This window comes from Pituophis catenifer, unplaced genomic scaffold (assembly GCF_029215685.1).
Source record: "Pituophis catenifer annectens isolate HBS135680 unplaced genomic scaffold, rPitCat1.0.hap2 SCAF_8, whole genome shotgun sequence".
NCBI classification, from domain to species: domain Eukaryota; kingdom Metazoa; phylum Chordata; class Lepidosauria; order Squamata; family Colubridae; genus Pituophis; species Pituophis catenifer.
In genome coordinates this window covers 75,143,756-75,164,511 of record NW_027256888.1, presented here as the reverse complement: position 1 = coordinate 75,164,511, position 20,756 = coordinate 75,143,756, and the positions used below count along the sequence as shown (strand labels likewise).

At 44.8% G+C, this 20,756-nt stretch overlaps 1 protein-coding gene across 1 annotated transcript in view; it reads left to right on the top strand.

Annotated features, from left to right (window-relative positions):
* The window catches only part of FRAS1 (Fraser extracellular matrix complex subunit 1), a 294,939-nt gene that overhangs the window by 167,255 nt on the left and 106,928 nt on the right, over positions 1 to 20,756 (top strand). The window contains exons 30-36 of the mRNA XM_070949170.1: positions 655 to 771; positions 1,512 to 1,626; positions 3,495 to 3,632; positions 10,480 to 10,512; positions 12,788 to 12,919; positions 17,133 to 17,258; positions 19,976 to 20,223. Of these exons, the coding sequence (XP_070805271.1) occupies positions 655 to 771; positions 1,512 to 1,626; positions 3,495 to 3,632; positions 10,480 to 10,512; positions 12,788 to 12,919; positions 17,133 to 17,258; positions 19,976 to 20,223 (909 nt within the window). The remainder of the gene's footprint in view (positions 1 to 654; positions 772 to 1,511; positions 1,627 to 3,494; positions 3,633 to 10,479; positions 10,513 to 12,787; positions 12,920 to 17,132; positions 17,259 to 19,975; positions 20,224 to 20,756) is intronic.

Sequence of the window (20,756 nt, the reverse complement as noted above, 5' to 3'; positions counted from 1 at the left end):
TATATAAAGATTGATCCCATAATTATTGTCTTGTATAATTTATTTGCATCTAATTCTAATTCATAATATCATTATGCCAGCAATCTACACAATAAGGTTTCCCCAGCTATATTTCTCACTGTGTTTTTTCTTTTTTTAAGCGCTTTTAAAACGAAATCTTTGTTTCGGGGGGTGGGGGGGGGAGAGAGAAATATTTTTCTTTTGCTTCAGTTCTAAAAATACTTCCAAATTAATCCTAATTGAAGTCACAACTCCTCCGGCATATTAAGATATCTGATATTGCGGAGTTGATTTAATCAATTGCACACATTTCAGAAGAAAGCGAATTATTTAAAGAATTATATCAAAAAAGACAGGGCCAACATTATTTTTGCCTTGTTATCTATGTATTTATTTGGAGCAGCAGAACATCAAATTTTCATCCCACCTCTGTAATAAAATAGTTCCTGTTATAGATGTTATAATTTTATTGGTCTAACACAGCGGTATCAAACTCGAGGCCCAGGGTGTGGATCTGGCCCATGAGGTACTTAGATCTGGCCTGCGGGGCCGCCGTGGCATAATAATCTGCATAACTGCACTAGGAACATGCACTGTCATGATGCATAAAAGTCTCACTGCCTCTGTTTCCTTTGTGTAATGTCATATTTGCAGGTCTCTGGTGCAGGCTTTCCACAGACCCATCTTGAGACCCACCTGTTCAACATTGCCATCTTACCACCACACCTGGCGTCACCTGTGTCCTCCACCAGGTCTTCTTTTCACATGACGGTAAGTCCAGAATTATATTTCTCCAAGAATGCATGATTCTTTATTGGGGGGTCACTGATAACAGAGCTGCACTATATGCTTTTATTAGAGAATTATACAAACTTCTTGTATATAAAGGAATATACAAGCTTTGTATATTTAATGGACCAGCTGAGGAGCATAGTCGCTCGTGTAGTTAGGATGCTGGGTTGACAAGCAGCAAACTCACGTTCGAGACCCGAGTACTGCTGTAGGGAGGGGTGAGCTCCCATCCTTCGCTCCAGCTCCTGCCAGGGACATGAAAGGTGGGCCCTACTGGGCATCCCCCAGGCAACAGTGATCTCACCTTCTGACCCTTTTAACCTGGAAGGCAGGGGTGAAATCTACTTACCTTCCCAACCAGTTCAGAAATGCACAAGCCGCGTACGCACGTGGGGACCCTCTGCACATGCGCAAACCCTTCTGCGCATGCACAGAGGGTAAAAAACAGGTTACTTCCTGGTTAAAACCAGGACGTAACGAAGACCGGGCGGGTGGTCGGAGCCTTGCTCCGCCATCGCTACCGGTTTTCCGAACCACTGGCCGCCATTGCTACCAGTTCAGTTGAACCGGGAGCATTTCACCCCTGCTGTAAGGGCCTCGGTGCTTCCGATACAAGTGTGATTGAAATGGACCAGCGCCATCTATAAGGCGAAGATAGTCAAAAAAGTCAAGATGGTGTATAAGTACATATTTATCTTATCTAAATATCTATCTTTCAGGCACTAGAAGATCGTGTGACACCTATTCAACCCCATCAACTATCCTTTGTCAACTCACAAACTCCAAGTGAAGAAATCACGTACAACGTGACTATCCCCTTGCCTCCAAATCAAGGCAAGATCATTTCATATATAATTTTTTTTCTTATGTGATTCTTTTTATAACTGAAACCGGTAGGCTGGCAATCAGGCAGCTGGGAGGATCAGTTGAGGGATACTGAAAGTATTTATAAATTAAGTATTTATAAATTAACACGTTCTTGGGAAATCATTGAACTTTCCTTGGTCAAAGCTGAAGTGTCGAAGGAGGTGGGGTGGCGCAGTGATTAGAATGCAGTATGGCAGGCTGACTCTGCCGATTGCCAGCAGTTCGATTTTGACCGGCTCAAGGTTGACTCAGCCTTCCATCCTTCCGAGGTCAGTAAAATGAGGACCGAGATTGTTGGGAGCAATATGATGCCTCTGTAAACAACTCAGAGAGTGCTGTAAAGCACAATGAAGTGGTATATAAGTCATAAGTGCTATTGCTAGGAGCCCAGGTGGCGCAGTGGTTAAAATGCAGCATTGCAGGCTAACTCTGCCGCTGCCAGCAGTTCGATTCTGACAGGCTCAAGGTTGACTCAGCCTTCCATCCTTCCGAGGTCGGTAAAATGAGGACCCGGATTGTTGGAGGCAATATGCTGATTTTGTAAACTTCATAGAGAGGGCTGTAAAGCACGATGAAGCGGTATGTAAGTATTATTGTTATTGCTAAATGTCTGCCTCCATCTTAATCAGAGAGGCTCGGATTAAGCAAAATGGTTACCCTTCAAAACTGGGAAATAGAGCACAAATTTGAATTCACATACCTCCTTTTTGCACTTCTCAGAATGGTGAATGGAGGACTGTAGGTGGTTTCTGCGGAACTATTGAATGTCAGATGCTGAATGGAAGAGAATGCTATGGCTGGGATTAAAATCTGAATTGGGAAAGAATGGCAGGGCATATTAATCGTATCATATTTGAAGCAAACTTTACAAGTTCCAAAGATTCATATTTACAAGCTCCGTAATAGAGATTTCGGTGACCATGAGCACCGCAAGCCTTGAGTTTTGATTAGCCTCATCTAAAGTCCATAGAAATCTTGATTAGTTAATCAGCCTCATTTATCAACAAATGTTAAGTGAGATGGAATGGCTGGTTGAAGGTTCAACAATTATTAAGCAAATGTAGTTTTAAGTTTTCTGGACAAAGCCACTGTGAAGTTGTGGACACATCAGCAGTACATTGGAAGAACATAACTGCAATCTTACAGAAAGCACATTTGTTAGAATTCATGTATAATATTTGATTACTGTATTTACTTACCTAACAATTGTAAATTGTTTATAGTCTATTGAAATAGTTGTGGCCCACCAGTGGCCAGCAGAGCTGGCAGTAGATTCGGACAGTGAGGAAGTTAGGGAGGAACATGGGCCAGTCCTGGAGTCTGGGGAAGGCTCAGATGAAGGCTCTGAGTCGGAGGCAGAGAGGAAGCCAAGGCCATCTGCTAGTTCTTTGCTGCCTCCAGAGTCTGACATCAGCGAGGCAGAAGAACAGTGTGCGCCTATTCCCAGTCCACGCATGCACAGAGCCGCCAGGAGACAGAAACAATTAAGGAAACAGGGTCGACTTGGGAGTAAGGCTTGGAGATGAGAGGCCCCTCCCATAAGACATAAAAGAGAAGTGAACGGGACGTGCGTTTTTGCAGGAAGCAATTAGTTCAAACGATTCAAGATTTGAAACTTCTGTTTGTGACTCTGTGCCAAGTTTGGCCTTGCCTTGCATCTGAAAATTAGCTCTTTGGCAGCGTTCCACGTGAGATAGGTGGGTGTTGATAACCTTCCTCTGTATGAATTAAAGAGGTTTGCTGGGACTAAGTTTGTGCTGTTTAATTTCTAAGGAAGCCTAGGTCAGAACAGAGATTAGCTAAGAAATAAATAAACTCTCTTTCCATTGTAACAGGCATGGTGGAACACAGGGACAAACCATTCTTCCCGGTAGCCGCTTTTACCCAAATGGACATCAACAATGGCAAAATTGTCTATCGTCCACCTAGTGCTGCATCCCATATTAAGGAGCTCATGGAATTCTCCTTTGCTGGTAAGAATTTAACCCGCTGACTAGCACTCATTCATAGATTCCCTTCCATAACTCCCTAACTTTCTCTTTAAAAAGTGTTTCTCGGCAACTTGAAGATGAGTGGAAGTCAACAGGCTGGTTGGGGAATTCTGGGAGTTGAAAGCCACACATCTTTTGAGGTTGAGAAACACGGATCTAGACCAGGGGTGTCAAACACAAGGCCCGTGGGGCAGATCCGGCCTGCGATGTGGTCGGATCTGGCCCATGGGGCCGTCCTGAAAAATGTAAGGGGCCGGCCCACATCGCTTTGTCCCAGCCTACCCCAGTGGTGAAATCCAAATTTTTTTACTACCGGTTCTGTGGGCGTGGCTTGTAAGGCGTGGCTTGGTGGCGTGGCAGGGGAAGGATACTGCAAAATCTCCATTCCCACCCCACTCCAGGGGAAGGATACAGCAAAATCCCCATTCCCTCCCCACTCCTGGGGGAAGAATATTGCAAAATCTCCATTCCCACCCCACTCTGGGGCCAGCCAGAGGTGATATTTGCCGGTTCTCCAAACTACTCAAAATTTCTGCTACCAGTTGTCCAGGTCTTGTCAGAACCTGCTGGATTTCACCCCTGGTCTATCCCCTCCCGGCAGGTGCGCATGCAAAGAAGCGTGGCTTCGGCCCGGTCTTGTTGTGGCTCCGTTAGCTGAGCCTGTGTTATCGGAGGGAGAAGGCTCTGAACATGAAGGAGAGAAGTTGGCCAGGCCTCCCTCTCCAGGACCCTCCTCTTTGGCAATGCCTCAGGTGTTTCCTGAAGGAGAAGAGATTGGCCAGGAGCCAGGTATCTCCTCGCAGTCAGACAGTGACGGAGATAAGTCTTGGCTGGATCCACGCCAGCGTCGGAGAGACAGGTGCGCGCAGCAGAAGAGGAGGCGTGCCAGAGATTAGGCTGAGTCACTGGACCACACCCCACAGGGGATAAAATGGGGTGAGGTGGCCATTCAGACTCTGACGGACAAAACAAACTACTAGCGAGTCACATTGTATCTTTGAAACGTTATCTGCCTTGGATTTAATACAGACTGGACTTGACAATTCTTGAACTGTGTGTATCTTGTTTGGGTTTATCTGTCAGAGGAACAACCCCTCCCTCTGAGTAAAGTTCTTGGCAAGCAGCTACTGGGTTGCTGCCAATTCTCTTATCGGAAGAATTTGTTGTCTGCCAGTTTTATTTAACCCCTGGCTATCTGTTTGTGTGCGTGTGTGAGACGGGGACAGAACAGGTCTACCCAGTGCGAAGAGGAAACATGCCAGCAGTTTGGGGAGTGGCATCAAGGTGGCCACATCCATCCAATCAGCTACACCCAGTGAGTGGCGTCAAGTGGCCACACCCACCCAGTCGGCCACACCCACCCGGCCCCCCAAGGTCAACCACAGCCCTGATGAGGCCCTCAATGAAATTGAGTTTGACATCCCTGAAATAGACAATGGTGGGAAGGTTGAGCAATAGATTTTAACAATATTTGAAGGGTCTAAGATCCCAGCCATAAGAAAACCAATGAAGCACATGGAAGAATGCTAGGTCAAATGCCTAGTAAGGATCTATGATGTCTTAAAAATCATTAAGCCTAGGTCACAACAGGAAGACGGGAGATAAAATGCAGCTCTGGTCCAAGCTTCAGGATCTTTGGGGATCTTATTTAAAAACAATTTTAACAACGGGGAAAAAAACTCTTTTTAAGTACCTTAGGCCTGACATAAAATACATCTTTAAAATATGAAAGAAAAAAAAAAGGAGTACTTTTGAAAAATGCCCGGCTTTCAGCTTTTTGGCAGCTCGTTTCAGTACAGTTCTCATTCATTTTGATGGATTAAACGCCCTGTGTTTCGGCGCTGGCAGGCTAAACACAGCAGGTGAGACATGCAAGTTCCTATTGGAAGTTGGCTTTGTATGTTTCTTCCTTTTGCAGATGTAGAAATAGCAGCTTCTTGGACTGTAAGGCAGGGGTGGGTTCTAAATTTTTTTACTACCGGTTCTGTGGGCGTGGCTTATTTTGTGGGTATGGCTTGGAGGTCATGTGACTAGGTGGGCGTGTCTAGCTGGTCAGAGTCATTTCTGGAAGGTCCTCGCACTTAAGACCAGTCCTCGCACTTACGACCCGACTCATTTGTTTGCTTTTAACACTGATCAGCTGTAGGACGGCCCTTTGAAGCCCCACGGCAAGAGTTTAAACAGTTTTTTCCCCTCTAGTCATCAGCTGGGACTCAGGAGGCAGCAATAGATTGGGGGTGGGACCAAATAAAAGGTAAGAATAACGTGGGTGGGGGGGGTGGGAGGGCGGGGGGGGAGAACCGGTTCGGTGACGTCATATCGTCACCACTACCGGCTCGGCCGAACCGGACCGAACCGGGAAGAACCCACCACTGCTGTAATGCATATGTTAGGGTGTGTGTAAAAAGTATTTGTTGCTTGTGCAACGAGCAGAGCAGAAACACACAGGGAAGGAGATAAACGTCCAGCTCGTGTGAGAAAAATACTTTTATAGATAACAAGCAGTCTCGATGTAAGTAAAACAGTCCAAGGTCATAAACAGTAATATCAGTCCAGTAAGTATCTTCCCTTACCAAAGCAAACAGACTTTAGTAACTCTTGGTATTCAGTACCATATAACAGACGTAGTAAGCAACAGGATACAATCAGGTATCAATCCGGAAGAAGCAGGAAGAAGGAACGCTTCTCTGTGCTGCTTATTTATGCACTGTAGCCTAATTACAGGGTTCAGCAAACCCTGATTACGTGGCTCAGTTGTTTCTTAAAGAAACAGATATTGCCTGACCAATAAGTTAGAAGTAAGCTGCAAGCTGAACCTAACATTCTCCCCATTGGGCAGGACAATATACACAATAGATACAGAAACAAAAATACACATCCAAATCATACATTGTACAGTGGTATCAGTCACATTTCAGATTCTTAATCCAAATCTTTCACAACAATTGGTGTGTTTAATGGCACCTTGCGCTTTGGTAAAATTATCGGCAATATTGTCCTCTGATGCGCAATATTCCAATGTAATCATGTTATCCTTTACACATTGCCGAACATTCAGATAACGTATATCAGTGTATTTAGTCCTTGTCTTTACAGCAAGATTCGTTGCCATTTTAATGGCTGCCTGGTTATCCTCATAAACCGTAATAGGATAATCCATTTTGAATCCAATATCTTCCATCAACTGTTTATAATAAATCAGTTCAGTACATGTAAGTGATAGACAAGAAAATTCCGCTTCCATGGTAGACAAACTGATGTGTTTCTGGCGAATTGATTTCCATCCATTCAGGCAGTTATCCAACATGATTGCTATTCCAGACGTAGATTTTCTGGCAAAACTGGCATCAGCATATGCCTTTAATATCATATTGGCATTTGGTTCTAAATACATAGCAAAATGCAATGTTCTTTTAAGATACCTAAGAACAGGTTTAGCAGCTTGCCAATGCCTATCAGTAGGCTCTGAACTATATTGTGCTAGTTGATTAACACTAAAAGCTATATCAGGCCGGGTCCAGTTACTCAAATACGACAAACTGCCTATTAATGATTGATACAGTTCTTTACTGAACTGTGGACTCTGCAAATTATCCTGTTGGAATTCCTGTGCCATAGGAGTCTTGGCAGGTTTACATAATTCCATCCCATATTTTTTCAACAATTTGCAGATCTTATTAGATTGTGATATTTTAAATCCTCTAGATGTTTTCAGGATATCCAGCCCTAGATAATGCCGTATATGTCCTAGATTTCTAAGTTTAAATTTTGTTTGCAACTGACTGATAATCTCTCTGGCCTCAGCGTCAGGTAGCGTTAGCTCCTGGAAAAGCCCTGTCATGGAGTCCAGGTGAGCCATCATGTCTCCTCCTTTCTGAAGATGTAAGCGAAATAATTTCAGTGTCAAGTAGATATGGACACCCACAGAGTCACGAACGTAGAGCTTCTTTAGCTTTGACCAACACCTCGCAGCAGACTGTTCGCCCCGGAAATGGACAAGTTGCTGGTCTCCCAGTGTCAGGCCAATGATGCATAAAGCACGCTCGTTGTCCCTGTGAAACTTCGCTATCTTTTTGGCATCTTCTTCGTCAGCAGCATTCAGTGCAGTTATGTCTGGTGGATTATTAACAATGTCCCACAGTCCTTCTTTTCGCAAAAGTAGACAGCATTTTGTGGACCAGGTAACATAGTTTGTTCCATCCAACCGGGTTATGGTAGAATAACTTGTACCTTGCTCAAAAGCCATCATCCTGACTACTACACCCACTGCCTGCACTTCTCACTTCCACAAAAACAAATTAAAGAGCCCTGGAACGTTCTGGGCCCATAACCAATGTTAGGGTGTGTGTAAAAAGTATTTGTTGCTTGTGCAACGAGCAGAGCAGAAACACACAGGGAAGGAGATAAACGTCCAGCTCGTGTGAGAAAAATACTTTTATAGATAACAAGCAGTCTCGATGTAAGTAAAACAGTCCAAGGTCATAAACAGTAATATCAGTCCAGTAAGTATCTTCCCTTACCAAAGCAAACAGACTTTAGTAACTCTTGGTATTCAGTACCATATAACAGACGTAGTAAGCAACAGGATACAATCAGGTATCAATCCGGAAGAAGCAGGAAGAAGGAACGCTTCTCTGTGCTGCTTATTTATGCACTGTAGCCTAATTACAGGGTTCAGCAAACCCTGATTACGTGGCTCAGTTGTTTCTTAAAGAAACAGATATTGCCTGACCAATAAGTTAGAAGTAAGCTGCAAGCTGAACCTAACAGCATATAAGGTGTAACATCTAAGCAATGCCTAACGGTGCAAGCAATTTGATAGGAGCCCGGGGAATTTCATGAGCTGATGTTAATTCATGAACTGATACTAATCTGATGATTAGTGGTATAATTGCTGTAAAATTTCGTTATGAAACACACTGGGCCCCACAAATCACTGAGGGCCATATATTAGACAGAACGGGAAAATTATGAGTGGGTTGCACTGCAAGATGGAATTAATAGTCCCCTAACAAACTAGAATGGATTGCCACATCACGAAGATGCTGGTGTTTTAACTATTCTTCATTCTTTCCTTTTGTGGAGTCCTAAATTTCAGGATATTGGACTTGGCATTACCTTTGCTACCAAACAGAGGGGGGTCAACAGAAGCATCGTGATCTGCATTCACCAAGCATCCCTGAAAAATGAATCTAAATGACGTTTCTACCCTAAGACTAACATTTTTTAGCATTCTAGAATTTAAGACTAAATGCCGTAACACTTCTTGCACCAAAAGGCGAGATAGGAAACAATGGATGAAAACTAACCAAGGAGGGAAGCAACCTAGAACTCAGGAGAAGTTTTTTAACTGTGAAAGCAATCAACCAGTGAAATAACTTGCTTTCAGAAGTTGTAAATGCTCCAACACTGGAAGTTTTTAAGAAGAGATTGGACAACCATTTGTCTGAAATGGCATAGGGCAGTAATGGTTAACCTTTTCCGGACCAAGTGCCCAAAGTGTGTGCCCAAATGAGCTCAACAACCGCCTTGCTTAATGGTGGAAATTCATTGCGGTCATAAGTTGAGGAACTTGTAGTCAGGTTTATTTCATCAGAAGCATCCAATAAGCCGCATTCTCCAGTACAAAACTCATTTCGAAAACTACAGGTAGTCCTTGAGTTACGACAATTGAGTCCCGATTTTTATGTTAAGTGAGACATCTGTGAAGTGAATTTTGCCCCCTTTTACCATCTTTCTTCCCACTGTTGTTAAGCGCATCACTGCGCATTAGTAACACGGTTGTTAAGAGAATCTGGCTTCCCCATTGACTTTGTTCGTCAGAAGGTCGCAAAATGGGATCACATGACCCCGGGGACACTGTAATGGTCATATATATCATGTTTTCCCCAAAATAAGACCGGGTCTTATATTAATTTTTGCTCCAAAAGACGCATTATGGCTTATTTTCTGGTTAGGTCTTATTTTGGGGGAAATACAGTACTAAACACCTCCGTCTGCTGACGATCTTAACTGGGGCTTATTTGGGGGGTATTACGAGCATCCTGCAAAATCATGCTAGGGCTTATTTTCCGGTTGGGTCTTATTTTCAGGGAAACAGGTTATATATGAGTCGGATGCCAAGTATCCGAATTTTGATCACGTGACCACGGGGATGCCGCAATGGCAGTGTGAAAAATGGTTGTAAGTCGCATTTTTCAGTTTCCGTTGTAACTTTGAACGGTCACTAAATGAACTATTGTAAGTCGAGGACTACCTGTGTTAATTGACTGTCTTTTTATGACAATCCAAATGTGTCACCTTCCTCTAGTACAGGGGTCTCCAAACTTGGGACCTTTAAGACTTGTGGATTTCAAGTCCCAGAATTCCCTGTCAGCTGGGATCGTCAGAGGCTTTAAAAGCATTTTTTTACAACCTCTTCAGCCGAAGAGGTTGTAGAAAAAATGGTTTTAAAAGTTAAAAAAAAAAGGTGGCCACACCCACTCAGTCATATTACCCACCCCAAGCCACGCCCACAGAACCGGTAGTAACAAATTTTACATTTTACCACTGATTCGGAGTATAAGACACACCCAGATTTTCACCCTCTTTTTGGGGGGAAAAAGGTGCATCTTATACTCCGATAAATACGATATCTTAAAAACGGTGGTCTCACATCCACTGAGAATGCAGTCAGCATTTCCAAATACTGGAAATTGGGCTTGTGTCTTTTCCCTTCCAAAAATTCTTTGTGACATCATACCTGTGTAGTGGATCGATTTCGTTTTATATTGTATGCTTCTCCATGCTGCAAACAATTGTGTTTTCCTAATCTTTTTATCTCCTCTAGGTCTTCCAGAATCGATTAACTTTCGTTTTACAGGTATGTGGATATTGGTTGCACATCACTCAAAGTGTGTATTTATACTTCGTTCTATCTATTTTGAAGACCCCGGGACCACCTAATAAACATAAAATGTAGTGTTGAAATAGGAGGCTTAGTGATAGATCAAACACTGCGGAGTCCTTGATGGTCTCTAAACTTGGTTGTTTGCTCGCAGATACCTCATTACCCAATTAGATAACATTAAATTTATTTTTTATCCCACCTTTATTATTTTTATAAATTATTCAAGGCAACGAACATACCCAATGTTCTTTCCTCTTTTTATTTTCCCCATAAAATAAGAGGGGTGAATTTTGCTGAAAGAGAGTGACTGGCCCAAAGTTACCCAGTTGGCTTTTGTGCCTAAGGCGGGACTAGAACTCACCATCTCCTGGTGAATAACCCAAAGTCACCCAGCTGCCTTTTATGCCTAAAGTGGAACTAGAACTCACCATCTTCTGGTGATTAACCCAAAGTCACCCGGCTGCCTTTCATGCTTAAAGTGGAACTAGAACTCACCATCTCCTGGTGATTAACCTAAAGTCACTTAGCTGCCTTTCATGCCTAAAGTGGAACTAGAACTCACCATCTTCTGGTGATTAACCTAAAGTCACTTAGCTGCCTTTCATGCCTAAAGTGGAACTAGAACTCACCATCTCCTGGTGATTAACCCAAAGTCACCCAGCTGCCTTTCATGCCTAAAGTGGAACTAGAACTCGCCATCTCCTGGTGTTTGGCCTAAAGTCACCTTTCATACCTAAGGCAGGACTAGAACCTAGTCGCTAAACCTGGAAATTTTGCTATGGGTGGTCTTGCCTAGAACTCCTTTAATGTTATTGGGTATAATGGAATATGAGAATGGCCTTGCAAGAAGGAAGTAGAAGAAGGATCAGCTACATAGGGAAGGAGCTTGCAACTGAATAAGAGGCAGAGAAAGAAACTTAGAAAAGACCCATCTTAACTTATCAGGCGGTAAAAAGTGACGGTGGGAGATCTGTACTTTCAGACTTGCAAGATTTTGTTCATATATCCGGGGGTGGGTTTCACTTACCTTTACCACTGGTTCTCCCCGCGCACGCCTGCTTGCTTTGCACGTGCCCGCTGCCTGCATATGCACCCAGCCGTCCGCGCATGCAATTTTCTTGCTCGTGCACCTTTCGTGCATGCACCCGGCCTCCAAAATGTTCCTAAATAGCATGACTTGGAGCCGGGGGAGTGGGCAGGCCCACCCGCGATCACCGCTGCTAGTTCACCAGAACTGGAGCGAACCGGCTGAATACCACCTCTGGATATAGCCTTAACAATAAAGTAGAATTAGTTCACCTTACCGTGTTTCCTGTCTGGTTTACCTGGGAAGGCTGACACTGAGGCTTTATGAGTGAAGCCCAACTGTTCTTACCAGGTTCCCAAATATGACAAGCATGGTGGTTTTTTAACTAAACGTTCCCTTTATTAGGAGCGCCAGCAACCCCAGCAAAAAGTCTCTCTCAGCAGGCTAACGAAGTCTCTTAAGTGTCTGTGGAAAGCAAAGCTCGCTCCCTTTCCCCCTCAAATGGCTCTAACACACCAGGAGTCTCTCTCACTCACCACACACGTAACGGAAGTTTCTGGAAGGTGCGCCTGTTCTTTTTCCAGCAGCGGAGACATGCATACACACACTCCGAAGGCGCACTCGGCTCTCAGCGCCGCAGATTCCAAGAAAGACTTCCGATACAGTTCCAGACAGGATTCAGAAGTTCAGACTATCAGTGGCTGACCGACAGGGAGACGAATAGTTGTCTGCCACACCTATTCGTCTTTGTCCCCTGTCTTTTATTCCCAGAGCTAGAGTGGGGCTTAGCTAGCAGCAGTGGCTCTTCCGTCCCGAGGACCGGCCCATAGAGTCCCGCTCCTCTCCTCTCCTCTTCCTTCTGCGCATCCGTGGGTCAGGCACGGGACCCAGCTGTTCCTCCTCTTCCGCATCAGCCACCTCTGGACCTGGGGGCTGTTGACTCTCCACTTGGGGGCCAATGGATGGCCCAGGCTCCGCCTCTGTCTCTATCTCTGACTGCTCCATTCCCTCTTCCCCCTCGGAGCTGTCAGATTACCTTGATGCTGTCCCCGACTCCCACTCCGCCGCCTCCTCTGATTCGGCTGCCGCAGGGGCCGGCAGCCGACAGGCCACAACAGCAACTTTTTAGAGTTCAGCCAATCTTTCCCATCCATATAAGGAAGGAATAATTTTAAGCCTGATTCTTTTATGCAACATACTCACTCCAGTCATTTCTTTCAGTGTCGGATGGAGAGCATATAAGTCCCGAGATGGCGTTTACCATCCACTTACTTTCCACTGACGTAGAGCCTCCATTGTTCCAGATTACTGCTCCGGTGCTCGAGGTCAGCCAAGGAGGCAGAGCTGCTATTGGTAAGGGGAAAAAAAGACTAGTTCATCAATGGGCTTCAGGTACCCACTACGCTATATTTATAATTCATAAACGGTAGCAGTTCAATTAGGGGACTTCCCATAAATTACTTGGCACCAGTCCAGGAACCGAATATTCAGTAGAGGAATTCAAATTCACAAAGATCCCATGCAGAGTTATGTCTCCAGGTGGATTTCTTCAATTACGTTTCATGTCTTCCTCTCTTCGCCGATGTCCACAGCAAAGTGGGTTCCCAGGGTCTGGGAACCCACTTTGCTGTAGACATCGGCGAAGAGAGGAAGACATGAAACGTAATTGAAGAAATCCACCTGGAGACATAACTCTGCATGGGATCTTTGTGAATTTGAATCGCGTGGAAGCATAATGGGTGATCTAGTTCTTACCTAAGGTAGTTTTTATTTTAGGCTGACACAGGAAGGTCATATTTAAACAGAACTATATCAACCAATGCAACCCTCTTTGGTTTCCCAAGGGAATATTCGATCAATGAATCCAACTTCACATGTGTATATAATGATTTTGAATAATGATGTTCATTATCATCCAGTTTTGGTCACCACTATATATAAAGGGACGCGGTAGCTTAGTGGCTAAGACGCTGAGCTTGCCAATTTAAAAGTTGGCAGTTCAGCGGTTCGAATCCCTAATGCCACATAATGGGGTGAGCTCCTGTTACTTTTTTATTTATTTATTTATTTTTAAATTTGATTTATATGCCGCCCTTCTCCGGAGACTCAGGGCGGCTTACAATGTGCTAAGCAATAGCCTTCATCCTTCTGTATATTTATACAAAGTCAGCTTATTGCCCCCACAACTGGGTCCTCAATTTACCTACCTTAAAAAGGATGGAAGGCTGAGTCAACCTTGAGCCTGGCGAGATTTGAACCTGCAGTAATTGCAGGCAGCTGGTCTTAATGACAGGGTGCTTTAGACCACTGTACTACCAAGGCTCCTTATCCCTTATACTTGTCCCAGCTTCTGCCAACCTAGCAGTTTGAAAGCACGTAAAAAGTGCAAGTAGAAAAATAGGGACCACTTTTGGTGGGAAGGTAACAGCGTTCCATGCGCCTTTGGCGTTTAGTCATATGACCATGCCAGCCATATGACCACGGAGACATCTTCGGGCAGCGCTGACTCTTCGGCTTTGAAACGGAGATGAACACCGCCCCCTAGAGTCGGGAACGACTAGCACATATGTGCAAGGGGAACCTTTACCTTTACTTTATATATATATAAATGTTCTGTGAAGGAGGGGTTCTGGGTTCGAATGGACCATGGCCCAATACGCACACAAACACACTGAAGCATGGAAGTTGACAGAGGAGTCTTGAAAAATTACTTTAATAAAAACACATAAAAACAAAACCTACAAGAAGGCATCAACAGCCTACAAGATTCTCTTCTCTCAAAGTCCATTAGCTCTTATCTTCTTCCCAAGCGTGGGAGGCTCTCGGTTCTTTGTCAGTCTTCTCAGGAGCAAGGCAGTGACTCAGCTCTTTGTAGTGACTTCAGCATGTTCTCATCAAAGTCCCATCCGGTCTCGGAGGGAGGAGAAGTAATCAGCTCTCAGCAATCTGCTGTGTGTGTGAGTGAAGTGGTCTCTTCCTCATCTGCTCGGCATCTCTGCTTCATCATCTGGTCAGCGTCTAAGCAAGTGATCTGCTGCTGCTGCTTATATGCTCCTCAACTGACCGTTGGAAAGTGCGGGAAACTCAGAGCCAGGAAGCTGTGCTCTGATTGGTTCATTCAGACTGTTCAAACCGATCGATCAATTAATTGCAGCAATATGCTAAGAGGTTTTTCCTCTGACATGTTCAGACTCTAGAAAGAGTCCAGAGAAGAGCAACAAGAATGATGAGGGGACTGGAGGCTAAAACATACAAAGAACGGTTACAGGAATTGGGTATGTCTAGTTTAATGTAAAGAAGGACTAGGGGTGACATGAGAGCAGTGTTCCGATATGTAAGGGGCTGCCACAAAGAAGATAGGGCCAACTGTTCTCCAAAGCATCTGAAGGCAGGACAAAAAACAGTGGATGGAAACAAACCAAGGATAAGACCAACCTAAAAATAAGGAGAAATTTCCTGACAGTTAGAACAATTAATCAGTGGAACGAGTCCAGAAGTTGTGGGGGCTCTGGAGGTTTTTAAGAAGGGATTGGACAACCATTTGTCTGGAATGTATAGGCCAGTGATGGCTAACCTTTTTGCCGTCGCGTGCCAAAAGCAGGGGGGGGGTTGTACGTGCATGTGCCCATACCCATAATTCAATGCACCCTGCACCCTGCACATGCGCACGTGACCCCTCCGCACTCCCCCCGCTTTTGGCATACGATGGCACGGTGGGCCCGGTAGGCCTGTTTTTAGCCCTCCCCAGGCTCCAGAGGCTTTCTAGGGGCCTGGGAAGGGTGAAAACGACCTTCCCCATCTCCCCACCCCCGGAGCCCCTCTGGAGGCTGGAAACAGCCCCTTTCCCGACTTCCAATGGGCCCAGAAGGCCCGAAAATCAGCTGGCTAGCGCGTGCATGCACGCTGGAGTTGAGCTAGGGCAATGCTCACATGCCCGTAGATTTGGCTCCGCGTGCCACCTGTGGCACGTGTGCCATAGGTTCGTCATCACGGGTATAGGCTCTCCTGCTTGAGCAGGGGGTTGGACTAGAAGACCTCCAAGGTCCCTTCCAACTCTGTTACTCTGTTATTAGGAAATCTGCCCTTCTACAGGTAGTCTTCCACTTAATGACCGTAATGATACATTCCCATTATGGTCTTAAGTCAAGATGATTGCAAAGTGGACTACCCCCATGACTGACCTAATTTTGCAAAGTGTTGTTTTTGGTGGTAGTCTTTAAGCAAACATTGCGGTTGTTAAACAAACCCCTGATTTGCTAAAACCAGAAGTAAATGCCAGTCGTAAAAACCATCATGAATGGCAGTCAGATGACTGTGGGAGGTTGTAAAGAGCCATAAATATGATGTTCTGTCCCCCGTCCTCACACAGACAAATGCAATATCAAACACGCCTGCCAATAATTTATTGTATAAACAGACCAGAATTCCTGGCAGATGAGAGTTCTGGCAGCTAACTGTAAAACGCCTGCCCAGTCCAATTAGTACTCCCAAAAAGCAGGAGAGGCCTTATCTGTAGTCCGTTTCCAGAGCGACAAATTATCCACAAGAGTTTAGTCCAAAATATATCTGAGCCGAAGTGCAGGATTCACGATGTGACTTTTTAGAGTTTAAACTTTTGTCCGTCACAAAGCCTGCCGAGCAATCACGCCCCCTTTTATCCCTTGTGGGGTGTGGCTCAGTGACTCAGCTCAATCCCTGGCCCTCCCACGCCTCTTCCTTTGCTGCACATGCTTCTCCTTCCGATGCTGCCTGGGATCAAGCCAGGATTCATCATTATCACTCTATCAATGGGTGCTCCAAAATGCCTTCTTCCTGGCCCATCCCAGGCTGTTCCTCCTGGCCTTCAGATGGAACCCGAGGCATTGCCAGAGAGGAGGGTCTTGGAGAGGGAGGCCTTGTTAGTTCCTCCTCCTCACCTTCTGGGTCCTCTTCTTCCATGAGGACAGGTTCGGGAGTTGGAGTCACAACATATGAGCTGGTTTCTAAGCACCTGAAATGTCACATGATTGTGGGGGGGTGAGTAGGCTGGTGTTGGATTTTGGAAGCAGGTTGTATGTATCTATGATAGGAGATGACCAGGCTGAGCGTGAGGGAAGGGTCAAATGCATCATCAGTCACGATTCCCTACGTGCCTGCAAATGATCTAAGTCCAGCCCACCTTTTATGCCTTTCTTATCTCCCGCTCATTCCCCTTGACTGTCAGTAGTTCAGATTCTTGTAGAGAGCTTAAGCTTGCAAGAAATCATTATGCTCATTTGAACTGCCTGAATCTCCTGATTTCCCCAGGGCTTAACACCTTTTGGGGGATCTGTCATAACTCCAAAGTCACTAAACGAGTGGTCGTAAATTGAAGACTACCTGTACCGTTATTGCTCAATAGCATACCAGACGTTTTGATCAACGTTATGACCCAAGTTTTTAAATGCATTTTTAAATACCTGAAATGCCACCGACTCCCCTATCCACGCTCTCCTCACCTGCTTACAAATTGCAGTTCCCTTGGAGATCAGAGGATAAACATCTAAATATATTTTGCTTCCTCCTCCTCTATATTTGGATGGTTAAGGAATAAAGCTGACACTGAGTGACGGACCCATTGCTGCTGAGGATCTCTTCTTTGAAGTGGTAGAACCTCCTCACCACGGAGCTCTTCTCAGACACGGTTCCGGATTCCCAGTCTACATGGCAACAGGTAAGCTTGGGGGAAGTTTCTCGTACTGTTTTGTCCGTGACCTTTTAGGTCAAAAGACACGCCCGTTAAGAAGAAGCAAAAATCCACTGAAGTGCAACACGAATGGTTACCAGTAGTCAGCAGTGGGTTTCCATTATACTTACCATCAGTTTGCTCTGCACGCACATGCTCGCTTAGTGCGCGCCTTCCACACATGCGCCCAGCCTTCCGCGCATGCACCTGGCCTCGAAAACGTCCCTAAATAGGATGGCATAGAGCCGGGGCAGATCTCCACTACCGGTTCTCCTGAACCGGTACGAACCGGCTGAATACCACCTCTGCCGGTAGTCCTTGCTTAATTACCACAATGAGGAACAGCAAATTCTGTCACAAAGTGCCATGGTTGTAAGCATCAGCTGACCGTAATAGGTTTACTTCTGTTAAGTGTCAGCCGTCCAGTTGGAGAATCCAGAAAAAGAAACTCCTGGGACATTATTTTAGTAAGAGTATAAACTTTACTGAATAAACCACATTGGCACAGAAGAAGTAAAATCAGCTCTGGGCTTCCGGCACAAAAGCAAGCATAGTTCATCCCCCACCCCCCACCCTCCATTTCCCTACGGGCCACCCACAGACCATTACATCCACCAATCACTTCTGTTCATTTTGTTATGGGAACCAGCCGGCCACTCTGGGACATCTGCTCGGGGTGTCCTTGAGGGGGAGAGCAGTGTCTCCCAGGAACCGACCATGCTCGGATGCTATTCCTCCCACCCTTGTATTCCATTTCATCCCCTCCCTCTTTTTTGTCAAGCTGCGAGCGAAGCAGAATATAGATGAAAGTGCCAGTCCGTCTTGACCTTAAGTGAGTCACCGCAGGTCATTAAGTGAGACATCACGTGACCATGACTTGTGATTTTAATGTCGGCTTCTCCATGGATTCTGTTTATCAGAAGGCTGTTGCAAAGCATGCAAAGGGCAATCACAGGACGGCAGGATTCTGCAGCCACCATAAATGTGGGGACTAGTTGTAAAGTTACTTTTCCAGCACTGTTGTAATGGTTGCTAAACAGAGTGTCCATTAAGTAAGTCCTACTTGTACTTACTTGCAAATGTTTTATTTATGTAGTGAGTGATGGAATGGTGTTAAAAATCACTCAACTTTCCCCAACTTGAAGATCTCCAGATATATGGTACTTAGAGGATCGAATTTAGATTTAAAATCTAAAACCTAGATTTCAGCTTCCATAATTTCCAACTGACATGGGTAAAACCTATTATCATTCCAGGGGTGAAATCCAGCAGGTTCTGACAGGTTCTGGAGAACCGGTAGTGGAAATTTTGAGTAATTCAGAGAACTGGCAAATACCACCTCTGGCTGGCCCCAGAGTGGGGTGGGAATGGGGATTTTGCAGTATCCTTCCTCTGCCACGCCCACCAAGCCACGCCCACAGAACCAGTAGTAAAAAAAATTGAATTTCACCACTGGATCATTCCATTCCATTCCTTCACTCAAGAATATTAAAACTCTTCCAATCCTGAGGTACTGGGTTGATGTAAGAAAAGAATGGTGAAACATGGGTTGAGCCATCTGATTGATGTGGCTTTAAAGATGATAACCAGCAATTTGAATTTGCATACTCCTTCCTCCTATTTTCCTTATAATAATAATCTTGTGAGGTGGGTTGGGCTGAGAGAGAGTGACTAACCCAAGGCCAGCCAGCTAGCTTTTCTAGACCCGTCTTAGTAACTAGTATTCACAGTCTCCTGGTGATTGCCCCAAAATCACCCAGCCGGCTTTCGTGTTTAAGGCAGAACTAGAATTCACAGTCTCCTGCTGATTGACCCAAAATGACCCGCCAGCTTTTGTGTTTAAGGCAGAACTAGAATTCACAGTCTCCTGCTGATTGACCCAAAATCACCCAGCCAGCTTTTGTGTTTAAGGCAGAACTAGAATTCACAGTCTCCTGCTGATTGACCCAAAATCACCCAGCCAGCTTTTGTGTTTAAGGCAGAACTAGAATTCACAGTCTCCTGCTGATTGTCCCAAAATCACCTAGCTGCCTTTCATGTTTAAGGTGGGACTAGAATTCACAGTCTCCTGCTGATTGTCCCAAAATCACCTAGCTGCCTTTCATGTTTAAGGCGGGACTAGAATTCACAGTCTCCTGCTGATTGTCCCAAAATCACCTAGCTGCCTTTCATGTTTAAGGCGGGACTAGAATTCACAGTCTCCTGCTGATTGTCCCAAAATCACCTAGTTGCCTTTCATGTTTAAGGCGGGACTAGAATTCACAGTCTCCTGGTGATTGTCCCAAAATCACCTAGCTGCCTTTCATGTTTAAGACAGGACTAGAATTCACAGTCTCCTGATGATTGCCCCAAAATCACCCAGCCGGCTTTCATGCTTAAGGTGGGACTAGAATTCATGGTCTCCTGGTGATTGACCCAAAATCACCCAGCTGGCTTTCATGAATGAAGCGAGAATCTTCTCAATTGTTAGCCATTAAAGCCGAACTTCTGGATAACCAAGGAAAATCTTTTCTGTAGCTACTGTATTATTCCAACTTTGAACAAAATTGGTGCTTCCTTATTTCATTCAGAGTCAATATGGTAAATTCACAGAGAGGTCTGTAGTTAGACCAAAGCACGTTTCTGGATTTACGTAGAGGAGTAAGAGAAATCTTCATGTTATGTTAAGGAGAAAATTCTGATTTTTACCATGTCTTTCTGGGAAGGTGATAGCTTCACCTATGAGGAAATCACCAGGAACGCCTTGCATTATCTTCACGATGGCTCATCCTCTGGAGAAGACAGCATGGAAATTTCAGTCACTGATGGCAGTACCAAAGACGTCATTTTGCTCAAAGTGAAAATAACTCCAGTGGATATTAACGGGCCAAGGTTGGATCCTAGCTGCTCGCTGAGTATCACTGTGGCTGGTAAAAACTCTGTGATCATCACTCGATCCCACTTCGCTTATATTGTAAGCATTTAATCTTTTTTTTATATATCCCTCAAGTATATATATCCCTCAAGTATAGTATATGGCAGGGGTGAAATCCAACAGGTTCTGACAGGTTCTGGCGAACTGGTAGCAGAAATTTTGAGTAGTTTGGAGAACCGGCAAATACTATCTCTGGCTGGCCCCAGAGTGGGGTGGGAATGGAGATTTTGCAGTATTGTTCCCTTGCAATGGGTGGGAATGGAGATTTTGCAGTATCCTTCCCCTGCTATGCCCACCAAGCCTCACCACGCCCACCAAGCGACGCCCACAGATCCAGTAGTAAAAAATTTGGATTTCACCACTGGTATATGGGTATCTTTGGTGGGTTCAGAGCAGTCATAAAGTTAAGGAGATACAAAATGTAGGGTTTTTCATTTTAGATAGAAGGGAAAAGGGGAAGCCAAGGAAAACCACCTCCTTTATTTATTTATTTATTTATTTATTTATTTATTTATTTATTTATTTATTTATTTATTTAATCAGATTTATATGCCGCCCTTTCTCCACAAGGT